The following is a 15,122-nucleotide window of genomic DNA, read 5'->3' as shown; positions in this document are numbered from 1 at the left end:
CAAAAAAGCATTAAGGACAAGAAAGTCAGACAAAGATGCCTGATTACAGATTAATTAAGAAAACAGTGGGTTTTAGGCAAATAAGGATGCTGTAGGCTTAGGTCTTATGTTTGAAGCAGTCTTCCCAAAGATTTAAGCTAATGAATCTATGGTTAATTTGGTTGGAGAGATGTTTTTTTATCATTTTCAGAATGTTATAATGGGGGTTTATTGACTGATACGAAGTCAGTAACCCCAATGTGTGTGTGTGTGTGTGTATATAAGCAAACTTTACACCAAAGAAAGACCTCTATATCAGAGTAAAGCTTAAATCTTTAAACCAATCATGTATGTTTACAAGCTGGTCAATAATATCATCAAATGAAATGGATAAATGACTCTCCGACCCTAACATTATAAATCATACTTTCTGCCATTAGTTCCTCTTTTCCTTGCTGTATATAGCATATATGTGAAACTAATGGAGAATTCTGGTGATACATGGAAATCATTTTATCTTAATCAGAGTTGAAAACAAAAATATCAAGCTACAGAATCCCATGTTGCTAACATACATCGATTTATGCAGATAATTAATTATTTCTTAAGCTTTATATCATCAGTGTTTTTGTTGCAGAAGAAGCAAAAGGGTGGTTGAAAAACGATCTAAATGAGGAAACTTCTTCTGGTACTCAGACATTAAAGCTAAGTTCTCTTGATGGAGAAGACTGGCTTTCTTCCTTAACTTCTCATTCTCTTCAATGATACTTTGGTTCTCCAAGTACAGCTTCAAGTTCATTAGGTCCATGTCTTTCTTCATATTTTCTTCCCATCTTTTCCTGCATGTATTTTTGCGTTAATTAGTACCATCAAACCTATACGCATGCATATATACGCAAAACACATGAAAAGTAGTATATGAAAGTGAAAACATATATGTATGTATATACCTGGAAAGCCTGTAAACTTGAACCTTAGAATGTTTTAATCTATGCCTTCTCTTTGAAGAAGCAATGGTGGGATGAGATGGGTATGGACTCCAATCCATGTTTTTACACATCTTGTTTAGGTATGTATATAACTGAAAATGAAGAGAGGGGGGGGGGAATTGGGAGGAAGAAGGATATAAGGTGCTATAAATATAGTCTGGTGAATAAATTTCAATGGTGGGCTGGCTGGTGGCCATGTAATAAATTATGAGAGAGGGAAAAAGAAGAGCAAAGAGTGGGATTTCTCTTCAGTTGTAATGATAGCTGGTGGACTCATGATTGCTAAGGTAAGCAAACCCCAAATGTTTGATGACTATATTTATATTCACATATATAAAACCCAAAAGGACATGGAAGGTTCTATATGTGCATCCCCGAGGTCTCTTTCTTGTTCCACCCCTCAAACTCCATTAATCATCTCATTTTAATTATGATGGAAAAACAAAGTTAGACTAACCAATCAAATAGCTCATAGACAAACTAGAAGATATATCTTTCAAATGGGGAAATCCCCCACAGCAAACTGAAGTGTCTCCATGCACCTCGTGCGTATTGGCAATCCCTTCTTTCACACAATCTTTTTTGGCAATGAGATAAGCATATATTTATGGCCTTAACCAAATTCTCTGTAGATCTTTAGGAGAATATATTTAACCCAAATTCTAGTCTTTGGAGTGCTAATTCTTATCTAAACATGCAGATTCTTTGTATAAAAAAAATTATAGGAGTAAAACGTAAACTAATTATCAGTATACCTACCATTTTTGCAAAAACTTAAATCAAAAGCCTTGACCTTCCTTGTAAAATGAGGTATGCGACAAGTAAGAAAGGTTAATATTTTGTGAAAAAAAAAATTCTTTCATCTGATATCCATGTCCACCCTTTGATTAAAAAGGTAGGCCAAGTGATTCATGTAGTTGAGTATTATACGTAATTAATATATTTATAATCAAAGCAGAGTGCTGTCATTATTTTATACAATTTATGCCTTTGGTAGACTTTTCTGCAATTTGGCAATCATCTCATCTACCGACTCTTGGAAATTTATGAAAATAACACCTCCCTGCATTTTCTTTTTTATATATATAAAATAAATTTTATGGTAAAATGATCCATCTCTCAATTTTGAAATTGAGAAAATTAATCCCTCTCAAATAAATTCCTGTCAATTTTGATAGTAAGTAATTAAGTATAGTTAATCACGTGTTAATGTCTTTTGATTGTGCATAATTTTGATTGGTATGATAACAAATTTAGCAATTAAGGGCTAAATTTGTTATTATACCAGTCAATTTTATGTAAAATTGACAATTAATGTAGTAATTAGTTGTCCTTAGTGGCTTACTTTCAAAATTGATAGGGATTAAATTGTTTCAATTTTTTTAAAAGGGACCAATTTACTCAATATTAAAATTGAGAGGTATTGGAGAGATCATTTTTGCCTAAATTTTATTTGTTGCTACAATATAAGCAATATAATTTTTCATTTCTGGTCTTAACTCCTCGTTCTAATAAGGTGTCTTAAACATTCAAATCCTAATTCTCTTTTTAAAAATGCAATTTACCTTGTAAAACTTATTTCTTCTTTTTCTACAACTAAAGTTGGGGATCAATAACAGAAAGCTAGAATTGCAAAATATATCCTCAACGTTTTGGGGTATTTTCACTTAAGCTCTTAACGTATTTTTTGTTGCAATTTCACCCACAACATTTAAAAAAAAGACCAAAATGAATGGAAATTGTTAGTCAATTAACAGTCAATATTTTTATCTGACATGACATGCCACCTCAGTTGATGACATTGCTGAGATGTCGTGACACGTCAATGATGATATGAAAATTTGAATTAAATTTATTAAAAATTCAAAAAATATTAAAAATATATAAATATTAAAAAATATTAAAAATTTAACTTAACAATGAATGCGAAGGAAGAGCAACAAGGAAGCCTCGATCTTGCTTGGAGGCTGATGCAATGATTGACAATGGTAATATTTGAACATCGGTAGCTAGGGTTTTTGTATGGACAGAAAGTGAAAGCTTATGCTTTTGGTCTGAAGTGAAAAAGAGAAGAAACAGAAATAAGCTTGTGATTAAGAAAATTGAAAGTTTTCTAGATTTGAAAATCCGAGAAAAAGATAAATGAGAGGGATTTGAAAAGTGTGAGAAATGAAGGAAGGAGATGAAGTTGGAGAAGACAAAGTTTTTGAGATTTTTTTCTTTTCAATTTAACATTTTTTGACATTTTATAACATTTTCTATTTTTTTATTTTTTAAAAATTAAAATTTTTAAATATTTTTTTGAACATTTTATATTTTTAAAAGTTTTAATTTTTTTTTATATTTTTATATTTTTATAAAATGACACAGTATCAATAATGGGCCATGCCACATCAATTATGCCATGAACTAATATGGCATGCCACATAATACTGACCACCATTTAATTAATAGATTTTGTCGATTCTGACCTTATTTGAAATTTTTTGTGACGATACAAGTAAGATTAAAATAAAAAATAAATAAATCAGAGCTGAAGTAAAAAAAAAAAAAAAAACTAAAGCATTAAGAGTCAACTTTGAAATGCCTACAAGAAATACAGTAGTCAACAATATAATGAAAATACAGATTCTTCCTTGTAATTTTGCTTTTCTTATTCCAAGTGTTTATTTGGCTGAAAGATTGTACACTCCATTGTTGTCTGACACATTATCTGATCTCCCACCACCTACGTCCATGTCTCCACATTTGTTCATCCAATCTCATCACTTGCGTCTCCAAAACCAACCTCAGGCCCCCAAGCAAACATGAAACACCCAATTTTTATCTATATCTCTGCAATCGATTGCTCTGTTTCTTATGGATGTAGTATGTAAATTCAACGCCATCATCATCTCGCCCTCTAGCTATAGCCAAATCATGTAATCATCATCTAACATCATAGTCAAGGCACATCATGCCGATTTTGATACTTAAAAAAATTATGCAATGTTTTCGTCTTCACATGTAAACCCGTCCTGCTTAAGTAGTAACTTTGGAGGTTGCCATTTACAGATCACAAGCACTGCTAAATTTGATCATGCCAAATTACGTGGTTCTAAAAACTTCCTAAAAAAAACCAAAATATCAAGGGAGTTTGTATTAGAGGTGCTTATAGCCTGGGTTGAGTCGGGCTCATACAAGTATCCAGATCAAAATTTCAAGTTCGGACCTGGCTCAAAAAATAGATTTATTTTTTTGTCCAAACTTGACTTAACTTAAGAAAGATAAATCTATGCTTGAACAGCTAATATTTGATTTTTTTAATTTTTTTATTTTAAAAATAATTTTTTTTAAAATATAATACACTAAATGAACTAAAAATACTAAAATAAAAGTTTTTAACACATTAAAAAGTATTTATATTAAAAAACACTATCATAAATATAATAAATGTTTTGTTATATTAAAAAACACAAATAAATATAACAAATGTTTTATTTTATTAAATATAATTTTTAAAATTTTATATTTTGGGTTGAATTATTTAGTTGGATAAGTATTTTTTTAGGTTTTGAGTAATGGTTTAATTGTTATTGGGTTAGTAATATAATATCAATATAAACATATATGGTAATTTATTTAACATATATAATTAATATAATTTTTTTATAACATAATATATTCAGGTCGTTTAACACCCCATAACCCCAAACCATCCTGGACTTATATACTAGAATTTATACAAAATCAAGTCATAAATTTTCATTCCAAATCAAAACCTTTCAAAGTTCATCTTAAAGTCCCTAATATGGGCCTACGGGGCACAATATATATATTTTAGAAGTGATTCAGAACTAAATTGACAACTTTAGAAAATTTTTCCACTTTTAACTTGAATTTCTATCAATTAAACCAATAATTTATCAATTCATACAACTTAATCAACATCTAAAAATTCATTAACTTTCTAAATTTCAACATAACTCAAATAATATTTCTTCCAAGGATTCCATAGACATCAAATTACAAGAAAAGAGACTAAATTGACTTACCACTTGAACTTCAAACATCAAAATCCTATTTTTTCTTTCTTTTTCTTTCTCTTTTTCTTTCTTTATTATTTAATAAGTAAATACATATTTATACATACATTTGTACCAATTAAAATAATACAAATGTATTCATACATACCACACACTTGTCTCCTAAGACTTATTTGCTAATTTAGTCCCTTGACTTTTTATAGTTTATAATTAAACTTTTACTCTTTATTCAATCTAGTCCTTTCACTAACTTAGCCTTAATTCAAGCTAATTCACTTGACCAAAAGTCTAATTAACTACACTATAAGCTTCGCAAATATTTCTAATAAATATTTACAAATTCATTTTACGGAAATTATGACCCTAAAATTCAAAATTTTTTTTGATGACTTTAAAATTTGGGTCGTTACAGGTCGGGTTAGATTCAGGCAAAAAAAATCTTACTCAAAGCCTGACTCATATAGAAAGCGGGTTTTAAATTTTACCTAAGCCTATTTTTTAGGCCTTGTATTTTTGTCCAAAACCTCCTATTTTTTGAGTAGGCCTTTAGGCCTAGATAAGTGACTTGGCCCATGAGTAGGTTGAATTTGTATCGAATTAGATGTACCATTTTTTATTGATATTGGGATGTATAGAACTAGAACTACCAATACCAGTTTATTTTGGTGTATCAATTTTGAATTTGTCATTGTTTTTTTATAAAAAACATTTGATATATGTAAATATTTTTTTTTTCAAATATCGAATGACAAATTTAAATAAATCTCAAAAATAAAATACTAATCAATTATATGAAATATTTTTAATAAGTTTTACAAATACAATCTATCTTTAAACAAACAAAAAAAAAATTGTTCCATTAATTAAATAATAAATCATCTCATACAATGCATATTTATATTTATATTTTAAAATTTATTTTTTAATGAAACGATACACAATATTTTAATTGGTACAAATAAAATCAACTGGTACATATCAATATGGCTCATATAAACCATAATTTACATCGAAACGAAACTTAAAGTTTTTCAATATTAATTTGTTAACGATATTGGCATGATAGTCAATGTGTAATTCATGCTGAATGATATTATTTGCCTTATTTATTACATTAACAAATAATTTACAAATTATAAAAAATATTTAAAAATAAAAAAATTCATAAAAGTTCAAAAAATATTTAAGTACACGTGAATTGGTATGCTAATTACCATGTTTAAGAATTTAACATTTTTGTGAGTGTTTCTGTTAAAAACAACTCAACTCTTTTTGAAAGGTTGATCAAATTTGACCCTTTTTAAAAATTAAAAATTAATTAAAAAATAAAATTAACAAAATAAAAACAAATATTAATAATTAAATCAACTTACTACTTTATTAGTTGGTAGAAAGAAAATATTCACAAAATTCCAAATTCCAAAATCTAAATTCCAAATTCAAAGAAAATTCGACACCTAATAAATAATTAAAATTGAAGAAATACATTTTTTTAAAATTAATAACTTATATTCGGGCTCATTACAATAATAGATGATTAATCTTTTATTTAGTTTTATTTGATAAAAATAAAATTGATTTGTTTATTTTTTTTATGATTATAAAACATTATTATTATATTAAACATAAATTTATTTCTTTTTAACCCTATATGATGACCTGATGGTCAGGGTATTTACCATCTCAAATATGACTTAAGTTTGAGTCACGTTAATTGTGTTTGTTACTTTTTTTTATTTCACCAAAAAAAATCTTAATTTTTTAATCTCCTACAGTTTCTGGGCCGCCCATATAAAAGGATCAATTTCTAGGCCGCCAGTATTTTGAATTTCTTACAGTTTTTGGGCAGCCCGACATTTCTTCTTACCCTTTCGGCTTTTCCCAAATTCAATCTCAAATTACTAATTAATTTTTTTTCTAAGTTATACAAAACAATTACGAGTACAAAGAATACATATACGAATAATTATCCTTAAAATTAGATATTATAAATAATTAATTAGTTTCATATTATAATATATCTAAATTAAAAATAACTTTTGAATTAAAAATCATGATTTACATGGAATAAAACTCAAAATATAATATATGTAGACTTATTTTAATATTATATATGCATACTTAAATTTAAATTTAAATTTTTTATTCTCTTTAAAATAGTGAAATAAATTATTTTTTTGGGACAGGTCTAGTTGAGTTCGAACATGAAAATATTTTTAAATCGAGCTTGAGTTTGACCCATTAAGAAACACATTTGATGATGAGTAAAGTTTTAGTTATTAAAGTATAATTTAGGGCAACGTGTGAGAAAAAATAAAAAGTTGTAGTAAATTTTAATTTTTATATTTTTCTAAAAAAATTAACATTTATATTTTTCTATAATTTTCAAATAAATTTAATAATTCTTATAATAATTTATATATTTCTAAAAATCTGTTATGATTTTTTTTATAATTTATACCTTTAAAATTAGAATATATTTTTTTAAATTTTAATAAATTATTCAACTTAAACAATCAATTAAACTTTAAAAATAATAAAAAAATAATTAAACGCTTATAAAATAATAGAAAAATAAATTAACTTGTAACGATTTGTTAAGGAGTTGGACGGAAAAATGAATCCAAAATTAAATACAGCATGATTCAAAGGATTTAACTAAGAGTACGTTCAATGAACTTATTTTTTGATAGATTAATTGAGATTTTAGCTTTATATAAAATTCAAAATATAAATATAAAAAAAATCTTTTGATATTTTATAGATTTTTTAGTGGGTAAATTTATAATAAAAGACCAAACCATTTAGTGCCGCATGGTTATGACATGAACATGTTGTTATGATTAGGTAATCCAAAATTAAAAAAGAAAAATGAAAAATTTTATTAAAGTTGTAAACAGAACAAAATATATGTCATTATCATAATGTCATTTAATATCAAATGGATCCACTTGGTCCGGTTATACCCCACAATTGGACCGGGTTCAACGTGAACGTTGCATCGAGAGAGAAGCGTGGCAAAGAAGCGAGCGGTGAAGAACAAATGGCTTTTCCGAAAGCAACTTTTTATTATTTTATTAAAATAAAACAATTTTAATTTTTAATTAAACAACCTCGAAAATTCCTTAAACACCCTTCCTCAAAAGAGGTGGTCCCACTCCACTAACCGTCAGATAATGGCACCTTTGACGTCAGCACGAATCAGGATTCAATCGAACAGCTCAGATTTCTCGAGCCCTATCAAAATACCGTGTAACCCTGCCACGCCGACACAAAAACCGTGGGTGCCGTAGAAACAAAAACAAACCCCACCCAAGAAAAAAAAAAAAAAATTAAAGCTTAAAACCAAACCAAAACCCAGAATGAAGACCTTTGGTTTGGTTTTTAGTTTTATTAATTAGTTTTCGAGTTTCGAGTTTCGGTTTCGTTTTTGTTTTCTCATTTGTTGTCTTCTGTTTTCTGTTCCTGTTGTTTTCCACCAAGAAAGGAGTCAGGGTTCCTCTGCTGTTTCTATAAATCATTTCTCAATTCCCTTTCTTTTTTTTAGTCAGATCCTGGATTTTGAAAAAAAATAAAAATCTTCTGTCTTCGGATTTCCTCACGTTTTCTTAAATCATCGATCGACGCCGACCTAGAACAAGAATAAAACGAGGAACAAACAACCTCTGATTGTCGAATTAACTAGGTATGTATGTCTTAACAGGTTTTTGTTTTTCGATTTTGATTTTGATTTTCTGGGTTTCATGTTCACCGATTGAAGAAATGTTAGGAAAATTTTCATTTTCATATTATTATCATTATTTGACTCATAATTATTATGGTGACCGTTCGATTTAATTCCGATGGACCGCTGATATTAAATAGGGATATTTAACGTGTTAATTTAGGTGATGATTTGAATTTTAAGTTTTAACCGGATTCTTCGGGAACGATTCTGATTATCGATGGAGTCTGGGTTTAAGTGGGCGTTTGAAAGACAAAGTTACCCTCTTTTATATTTTAACTAAACGAGCTATCTCGGGGATTTGTTTGTACTTCCACTTTTCTTTTTCTTTCAACTTCCAAGCCCCTGACTTGTCGGCCCGGTGTTTGAGAAGGCTACGCAATTTTTCATATGTACTATAATACCCTTAACAATTCGGTATAGCCAGCCATAAAGCTAATGTAGGTAAGGGGTATATTTGCCAATATAAAAAATAGGGAAATAATCAAAATCTATATATTTTGATTGCTAAGCTCTTTGGGGGTAATTCAACTTTTGACTGCTTATGATATTCCGTGAAAATCAAGAACCGAAAGGACCTTTAATCTTTTGAACCAAACACCCCCCCTAATCAGAACCCTAACTTTTTTTTTCTTCTAATCTTTGATTGTAGAAACCAAAAGCAAACGCGTAAAGAAATCATGGGTTCTGAACAGAATGAAGGAACTAGCTTCCCTCCATCGGCGCCAAAACTTTGTGCCAACGGCTGTGGGTTTTTCGGCACGGCGGCGAATATGAACCTCTGTTCCAAGTGTTACCGTGACCTCCGTGCCGGGGAGGAGCAAGCTGCCAAGGCGAAAGCTGCCATGGAGAAATCCCTCAGCGTTAATACGAAGCAGGAAGATGTCGTTGACGAGACTGTGAAGCCTGTTCTTGAGCTTCCTCATGTGGGTTCCTCATCGACGGTGGTCGAGATACAACCGGCTGCTATTGTCTCCGATGATAAACCGGCGGAATCCAAGGCGGCGAACAGGTGCTTTATCTGCAGAAAGAAGGTTGGATTGACCGGGTTCAAGTGCAAGTGCGGAAGTACATTCTGCGGCGAGCATCGTTACCCGGAAAAACATGAGTGCTCCTTTGATTTCAAGGGTACTGGACGTGATGCGATTGCCAAAGCAAATCCCGTCGTTAAAGCTGACAAGGTTGAGAGGATTTAAAGAAGTATTAGTGGGTTTTCCACTTGGTTCTTTGAATGGATTTCCCTTTTCTTTTCTTTTTTTGTTTCTCTATCGGGGATCAGTTAGGTTTAGGATAACAGGAAAAATTGCGGGGTGTTTTGATGTCGTTGCGCTAGTGTCGGGGCAGCTTTGTTTGATTCCATAATAAAAAATGGTATCAATGAATGTTTAGCTTTCAGTTTTTAATTGGAATGTTTCTGGCTTTGATCTTTCATTATATCCATATTTCAGTTTATGTTATCTTCTATGCTGCTACTGTAAACCGATTGTAGACGTCATTCTCAATCGACCCATGCATTAACATTCTTAACTGTTTAGTTTTATCGAAGATGAGCATTCCATTCTAAACATTAAATTCGAGTTTGTTTCTTGAGCGGCCTTCTGCAATAAGTAATTTCCCTTGCAATTAATAAAGGTTTTCGCATGACATTATCTTATTGGAACTATACGATTTCAATTTCTACGGCCAAATAGATCTTCAAATACTACTGCAAATTCTCTCTTGGTTTTGTATCTCTAGAGACTTGCTTTTTTCTTTTGCCGTCGTTCAAGCCTTCTCCACTGCCGGCTACAGACCCTACACCAGTCTCTCTTCTACAAAGCCTAACTGCGTGAACCCCCCTCGCCTGTGTCACTGCCGCACCTCTCCACCTTGCGCCTTTTAGCAACTCCACTCGGGCCCAATTGCTTGCAATTATTCCCCATCCTCACCCAAGATTTGGAGGAGCCTTGCCTGAAGCCAGCTGACCGTCTCTCTCGGTCGATCAAGAGGGCTGACCTTTCGGATCTCGGTTAGAGATCTTGAATGGCGAGATCTAAAAAGGATCCTTAGAACTCTCCAAGGATATCATGGTGGCTAGCCGTTTGGCTGATGAGTAGCTGGTCACTACCCTCCGTTTGACCCCTTTGCCATGCCATAAAACCAGCAGCTTATGTTTTGTACATTCTTTTCTGAAGTTCTTCACGTCTATTGATCGGCTTTTCCCATAATGTGTCTTTCACTTGGATAGTTGTCTACCATGCAATGGTTTGCTCATATGGCTTTTGGCCATTGGTATAGCTTTGAATACTCCTTAGCTCTCGCTCGTGAACAATGATGGAGGTCTAATTCAAGAGTAAGATCCTCTTGGGTTACTTGATTCGGACTTTATCAATATTTAGAGCCTTGTTTTATTTTAGTTGGAGCTTAGGCTCTTGTTCAGTTGTACCAAGCTCTTGTAACTTTTCATACATGTAAGGTTTTCATCGAGAAAAAGAAAATTCTACGGTTAAATCCAAAATAACAGCAGAGCAGGGTATCCAAAGATTATCAACCAATTGAAGTTTTTTATGGTTGACATATGTAAAAATTTATTGAATGTATTAATAGTTTGGATTTTCGGCTAATTGAATAGACGGATAGATATACAGTCTTGATTGAGTGAGTATAGACTTGGGAGTTGGCGATAAAGTATTGATGGAATGAATGTCTTAGTACTTGCAAAAAATGGAAATGGTTCTCCCATGAACTGGTGGAGCAAACCCTCCATTAATGGGGTTGTATTGTAACTTTTGATGCGACAAAACAATTAAGACCCACCTCCAAGATTGTACAATAATTATAGCCAATATCCTGGATATTTGTCAGAATACTGAAAACCACTACTAACTTAATTATGTTAGCTACTGAGATACGGGATATGATATGCATGCAGCCATTGATGGAGTGTTCTTTGTGACAATACATTTGAAATCATGATCCAGGGATAAAATAAATAAATAAATAAATAAATGCATCGGATCCATAGATCATACGGTTCAAGTGAAAACTAAAGATTTGTTCAAACCAATCATAACTTATGTTTATATTGACGATCAAAATTTTTTAGTGCATTATTTATTTAGCATTTAATAGTATTTTAATTCAAAATGGAACCCAACTCTGCATTTAAGGTTTAGTTTAAGGAGCGAACAAGAAACAGTTGGAACCTCCTAGTGGAGTAGTGAGATTGTGGGAACTTATGTCACGCACCATGTGCTTGCTGGCTAGCCGCTATAAAGAGTTCATGCAAGTGGGTCAATAGGACGGAGCAAGGGCTGAGCTGACGGGGTTCAAAATATTATCATTTGTTGCTTATTTGAGTAAACTTTTTCCTTTTTTTGGTTTTGGACTTTCTTTTCTTTTATTTCTTTTTTGCGTTTATTCTTTTAAACTTTAGACTTTAACTACTTTAAGAATAAGTTGATTTTATTTTCTGTATTGTACCTTATATATGTGTCATATTTTTAATATTTATTGTATGAAGTTTAATTTAACTCTAACAAAATTAATTTTTTAATTAAATTTAAATTTAAATTAAACTTCAGTTCTCATCAATAATTCAATTTAATCTCTACAAATATTCCTACAACATATTTTCATGCTTAAATCATCTTTAGCACATGTTGCAGTTAAATGTTGATAGCTTTTTCTGTAACTCTTAGTCTACATTCAATCTAATCTCTCTTGCATGGCACACATATTGTATCTTGCCTAGTTTCCCTTCGCCCCATTACAACTTATCTCGAAGATTATTATGCTACCCACTTTGCTAACAATGATGGAATTTCTGTTGTACATGTGTCTCAACCTCAACTTAAGAGAGAACCACTATCACTTATAAGTACTTCATTTTTAACTTTGAGGAGAGATTCATGCTTCTGTTGAGTATTTAATTTAATTGTGTTCAATTGAGTAAAAAAATTTAAGTTATAAACTTTGATGTGTCTTATTTTATTGTCTTAACTCGATTTGAAATTAAATTTGAGTTGAGTCGAATTGAATCGAGTGAAATTATTCAAGTTAAATTAAAATACTAAATATGTTAAATTAAAATCTTGTTACAATATAACTAGTTCCATAACACATAAATTTGAAACCACTCTTTCAAAGCAAAATAATAGAAAAAAAATTACTCATTTAGGTCCCAAAATCATTATTTTAAATTTTTTTTTAAAAACATAAGTTCATTTATATACTCTTTATATTTGTTTGAGTTTTTAATTTTTTAATTTTTTAATTTTTATTAAAAATATAAATTTTGGAATTTTTATAAATATATTAAATTTAATTTTTTTTTGTTTTATTTTAGTTGTGAGAGAGACCAATTTGTTCATTTCAAAATTAACATGGACCAAAGAGGTATTTACACCAATCTGTTATTCGAATTGTAAAATTCAACTTATCTCTAACTCGAAACTTGAATAACTTTTTCGAGTTTACTCGAAAAATTGAATAACCCAATTTAATTAACTCAAAATTTAAATTTTTTTTTATTTTTTCAAGTCGAATCAAGTTTTACTCACCCTTACTTCTCCTTCTACCTCAACCAAACACGACCCCTACTATGGCTCTCCGCATGTTTCTAAGCTCCTTTTTTTCTCTCAACAATTACAATACAAATCACAATAATACATATTTGATAACTAAAATTATAATTAACTCAATACAAAAACATAAAATATTAAAATTAAAAATATTTTATAAATTTTTACATGTAATAGTTGGTGCTATATTATTCATTGGTATATTCGATTTGTGTCATTTTTTTAAAATGATATATTTGTACTGTAGCTAAAATTGATGAACTCAAAGTCTTCTTTTTGTGCATAATACAGACGTAGCCAAAGTAGGGGCAGCAAAGGGCAAGTTGAAATGTTAAAATGTTGAAATCATAGGCATTCTTAAAATTCACATTAAATAAGTTAGGTGAGCAATTGATGGAACCTCCGACCATGGCATTGGGCATGGCCTAGGCCGACTGCGCACTTTCACCATCTCTTTGAACAGTAACCTGATTTTGGCTTCACATCTTCCATTCATGAATTAACTTGGAAGATTTATAGAACAATGAATATTACTCTATTTAACTTTATATATATAGATCACGGAAATAAAGTAACTTAAAGCTATTGAAGTGATTAAAATCCGCCTAATTATAATATTTGGTATTTAAATTTGATATATTTTTTAAATTTGGTATTTAAATTTTTTTGGCCCAATTTGGTATGTAAACTTGACATTTTTTTCTAATTTGGTACCTAAATTTTTTGGGCCTAAACTTGATAATTTTTAACTAATTTCGTACCTAAGCTTTCTTTTTAGTTCAATTTAGTAGCTAAATTTATTAAAGTTTATACAAATTACGTAAAATACTAACAGTGTTAAATTTTTTTTGTTATACTACAAAAATATTGTTCGTATTAGAGGAAATCCATGTTAAAAAAACAGGTATTAAGCTATGCTTAACAAATTAATATTAAATAAAAAATTCAAATTAAAAGAAATTCTTTATTTTCAATTAATAAAATAAATAAATAAAATTAAAAATAATTGAACATATAAAATAAAAAAAAAATTATATCATTTGTTATATGTCAGTCACACATTGATTATTTTTGTTATCTCATAAAAAAACATTATTAGCATATTGAAGTAATTTGTAAAACGTTAAACAAAGTTTAAGTACCAAATCAAACAAAAAAAAAGTTTACGTACCAAATTAGACCCTAAAAAGATTAAGTACCAACTTAAAAAAAAGTGTCAAGTTTAGGTATCAAATTAGAAAAAAAAGTCAAGTTTGGATACCAAATTAGACCAAGAAAATTTAAGTACCAAATTAAGAAAAAAATATCAATTTCAGGTGCCAAATGTTATTTAAGCCTAAAAAATAGGTTACCATGATGTATATTTTAAATTGATTTTCAAACTTTAAAATATCTTAATTGAGTTTTCAAAATAATGGTATTATATCAATTAAGTCATTCTATCAATCTAGCCATTAGTTTAAGAGTTAAACGGCAATTCAAATATGACAAATTAAAAATATGTGTAGCATTTGATGTGTTAAAAAAAAAACTTCTAAGTTTTATCAACATTGTTTATTTTTAACACAGTCATATTCAAATATTAATGCGATAAGTATGCATAAATTTACAAATTGACCCACGTATTTTAAATATATTTTACTTCAAATTTGAGCATATAATTACGACCTCTAGATTAATATAATATCGATACATTGAGGATTCACTTAAAATATTTAAAAATTGCAGGATTAAATTTAAAATTTGAAAAGTTGAGTAAATTTAAACAAAATAATTCAATGGATCCTACTTTTCTTTTTATTTGTACCTTCTAGTGGGTCAGGGATCACCCAAGAGCTAAGCA

At 29.8% G+C, this 15,122-nt stretch overlaps 2 protein-coding genes across 2 annotated transcripts; one reads left to right on the top strand and one right to left on the bottom strand.

Moving 5' to 3' along the window:
* Nucleotides 1-294: 294 nt before the first annotated feature.
* Nucleotides 295-1,752, bottom strand: LOC107936405 (protein LITTLE ZIPPER 2). The gene is made up of 2 exons (XM_016869128.2): nt 930-1,752; nt 295-818 (listed from the first exon to the last, which is right to left on the bottom strand). The coding sequence occupies exons 1-2, from the start codon at nt 1,163-1,165 to the stop codon at nt 599-601; spliced, it is 456 nt and encodes a 151-aa protein (XP_016724617.1). The 5' UTR covers nt 1,166-1,752; the 3' UTR covers nt 295-598.
* Nucleotides 1,753-8,269: 6,517 nt separating this feature from the next.
* On the top strand, nt 8,270-10,120 carry LOC107936418 (zinc finger A20 and AN1 domain-containing stress-associated protein 1). The gene is made up of 2 exons (XM_016869145.2): nt 8,270-8,678; nt 9,370-10,120. Exon 2 carries the CDS (start codon nt 9,398-9,400, stop codon nt 9,911-9,913), a length of 516 nt encoding a protein of 171 aa, XP_016724634.1. The 5' UTR covers nt 8,270-8,678; nt 9,370-9,397; the 3' UTR covers nt 9,914-10,120.
* The last annotated feature ends 5,002 nt before the right edge of the window (nt 10,121-15,122 follow it).

This window comes from Gossypium hirsutum, chromosome A12 (genome assembly GCF_007990345.1).
Source record: "Gossypium hirsutum isolate 1008001.06 chromosome A12, Gossypium_hirsutum_v2.1, whole genome shotgun sequence".
NCBI lineage: Eukaryota > Viridiplantae > Streptophyta > Magnoliopsida > Malvales > Malvaceae > Gossypium > Gossypium hirsutum.
This window is presented reverse-complemented; position numbering and strand designations above follow the sequence as displayed.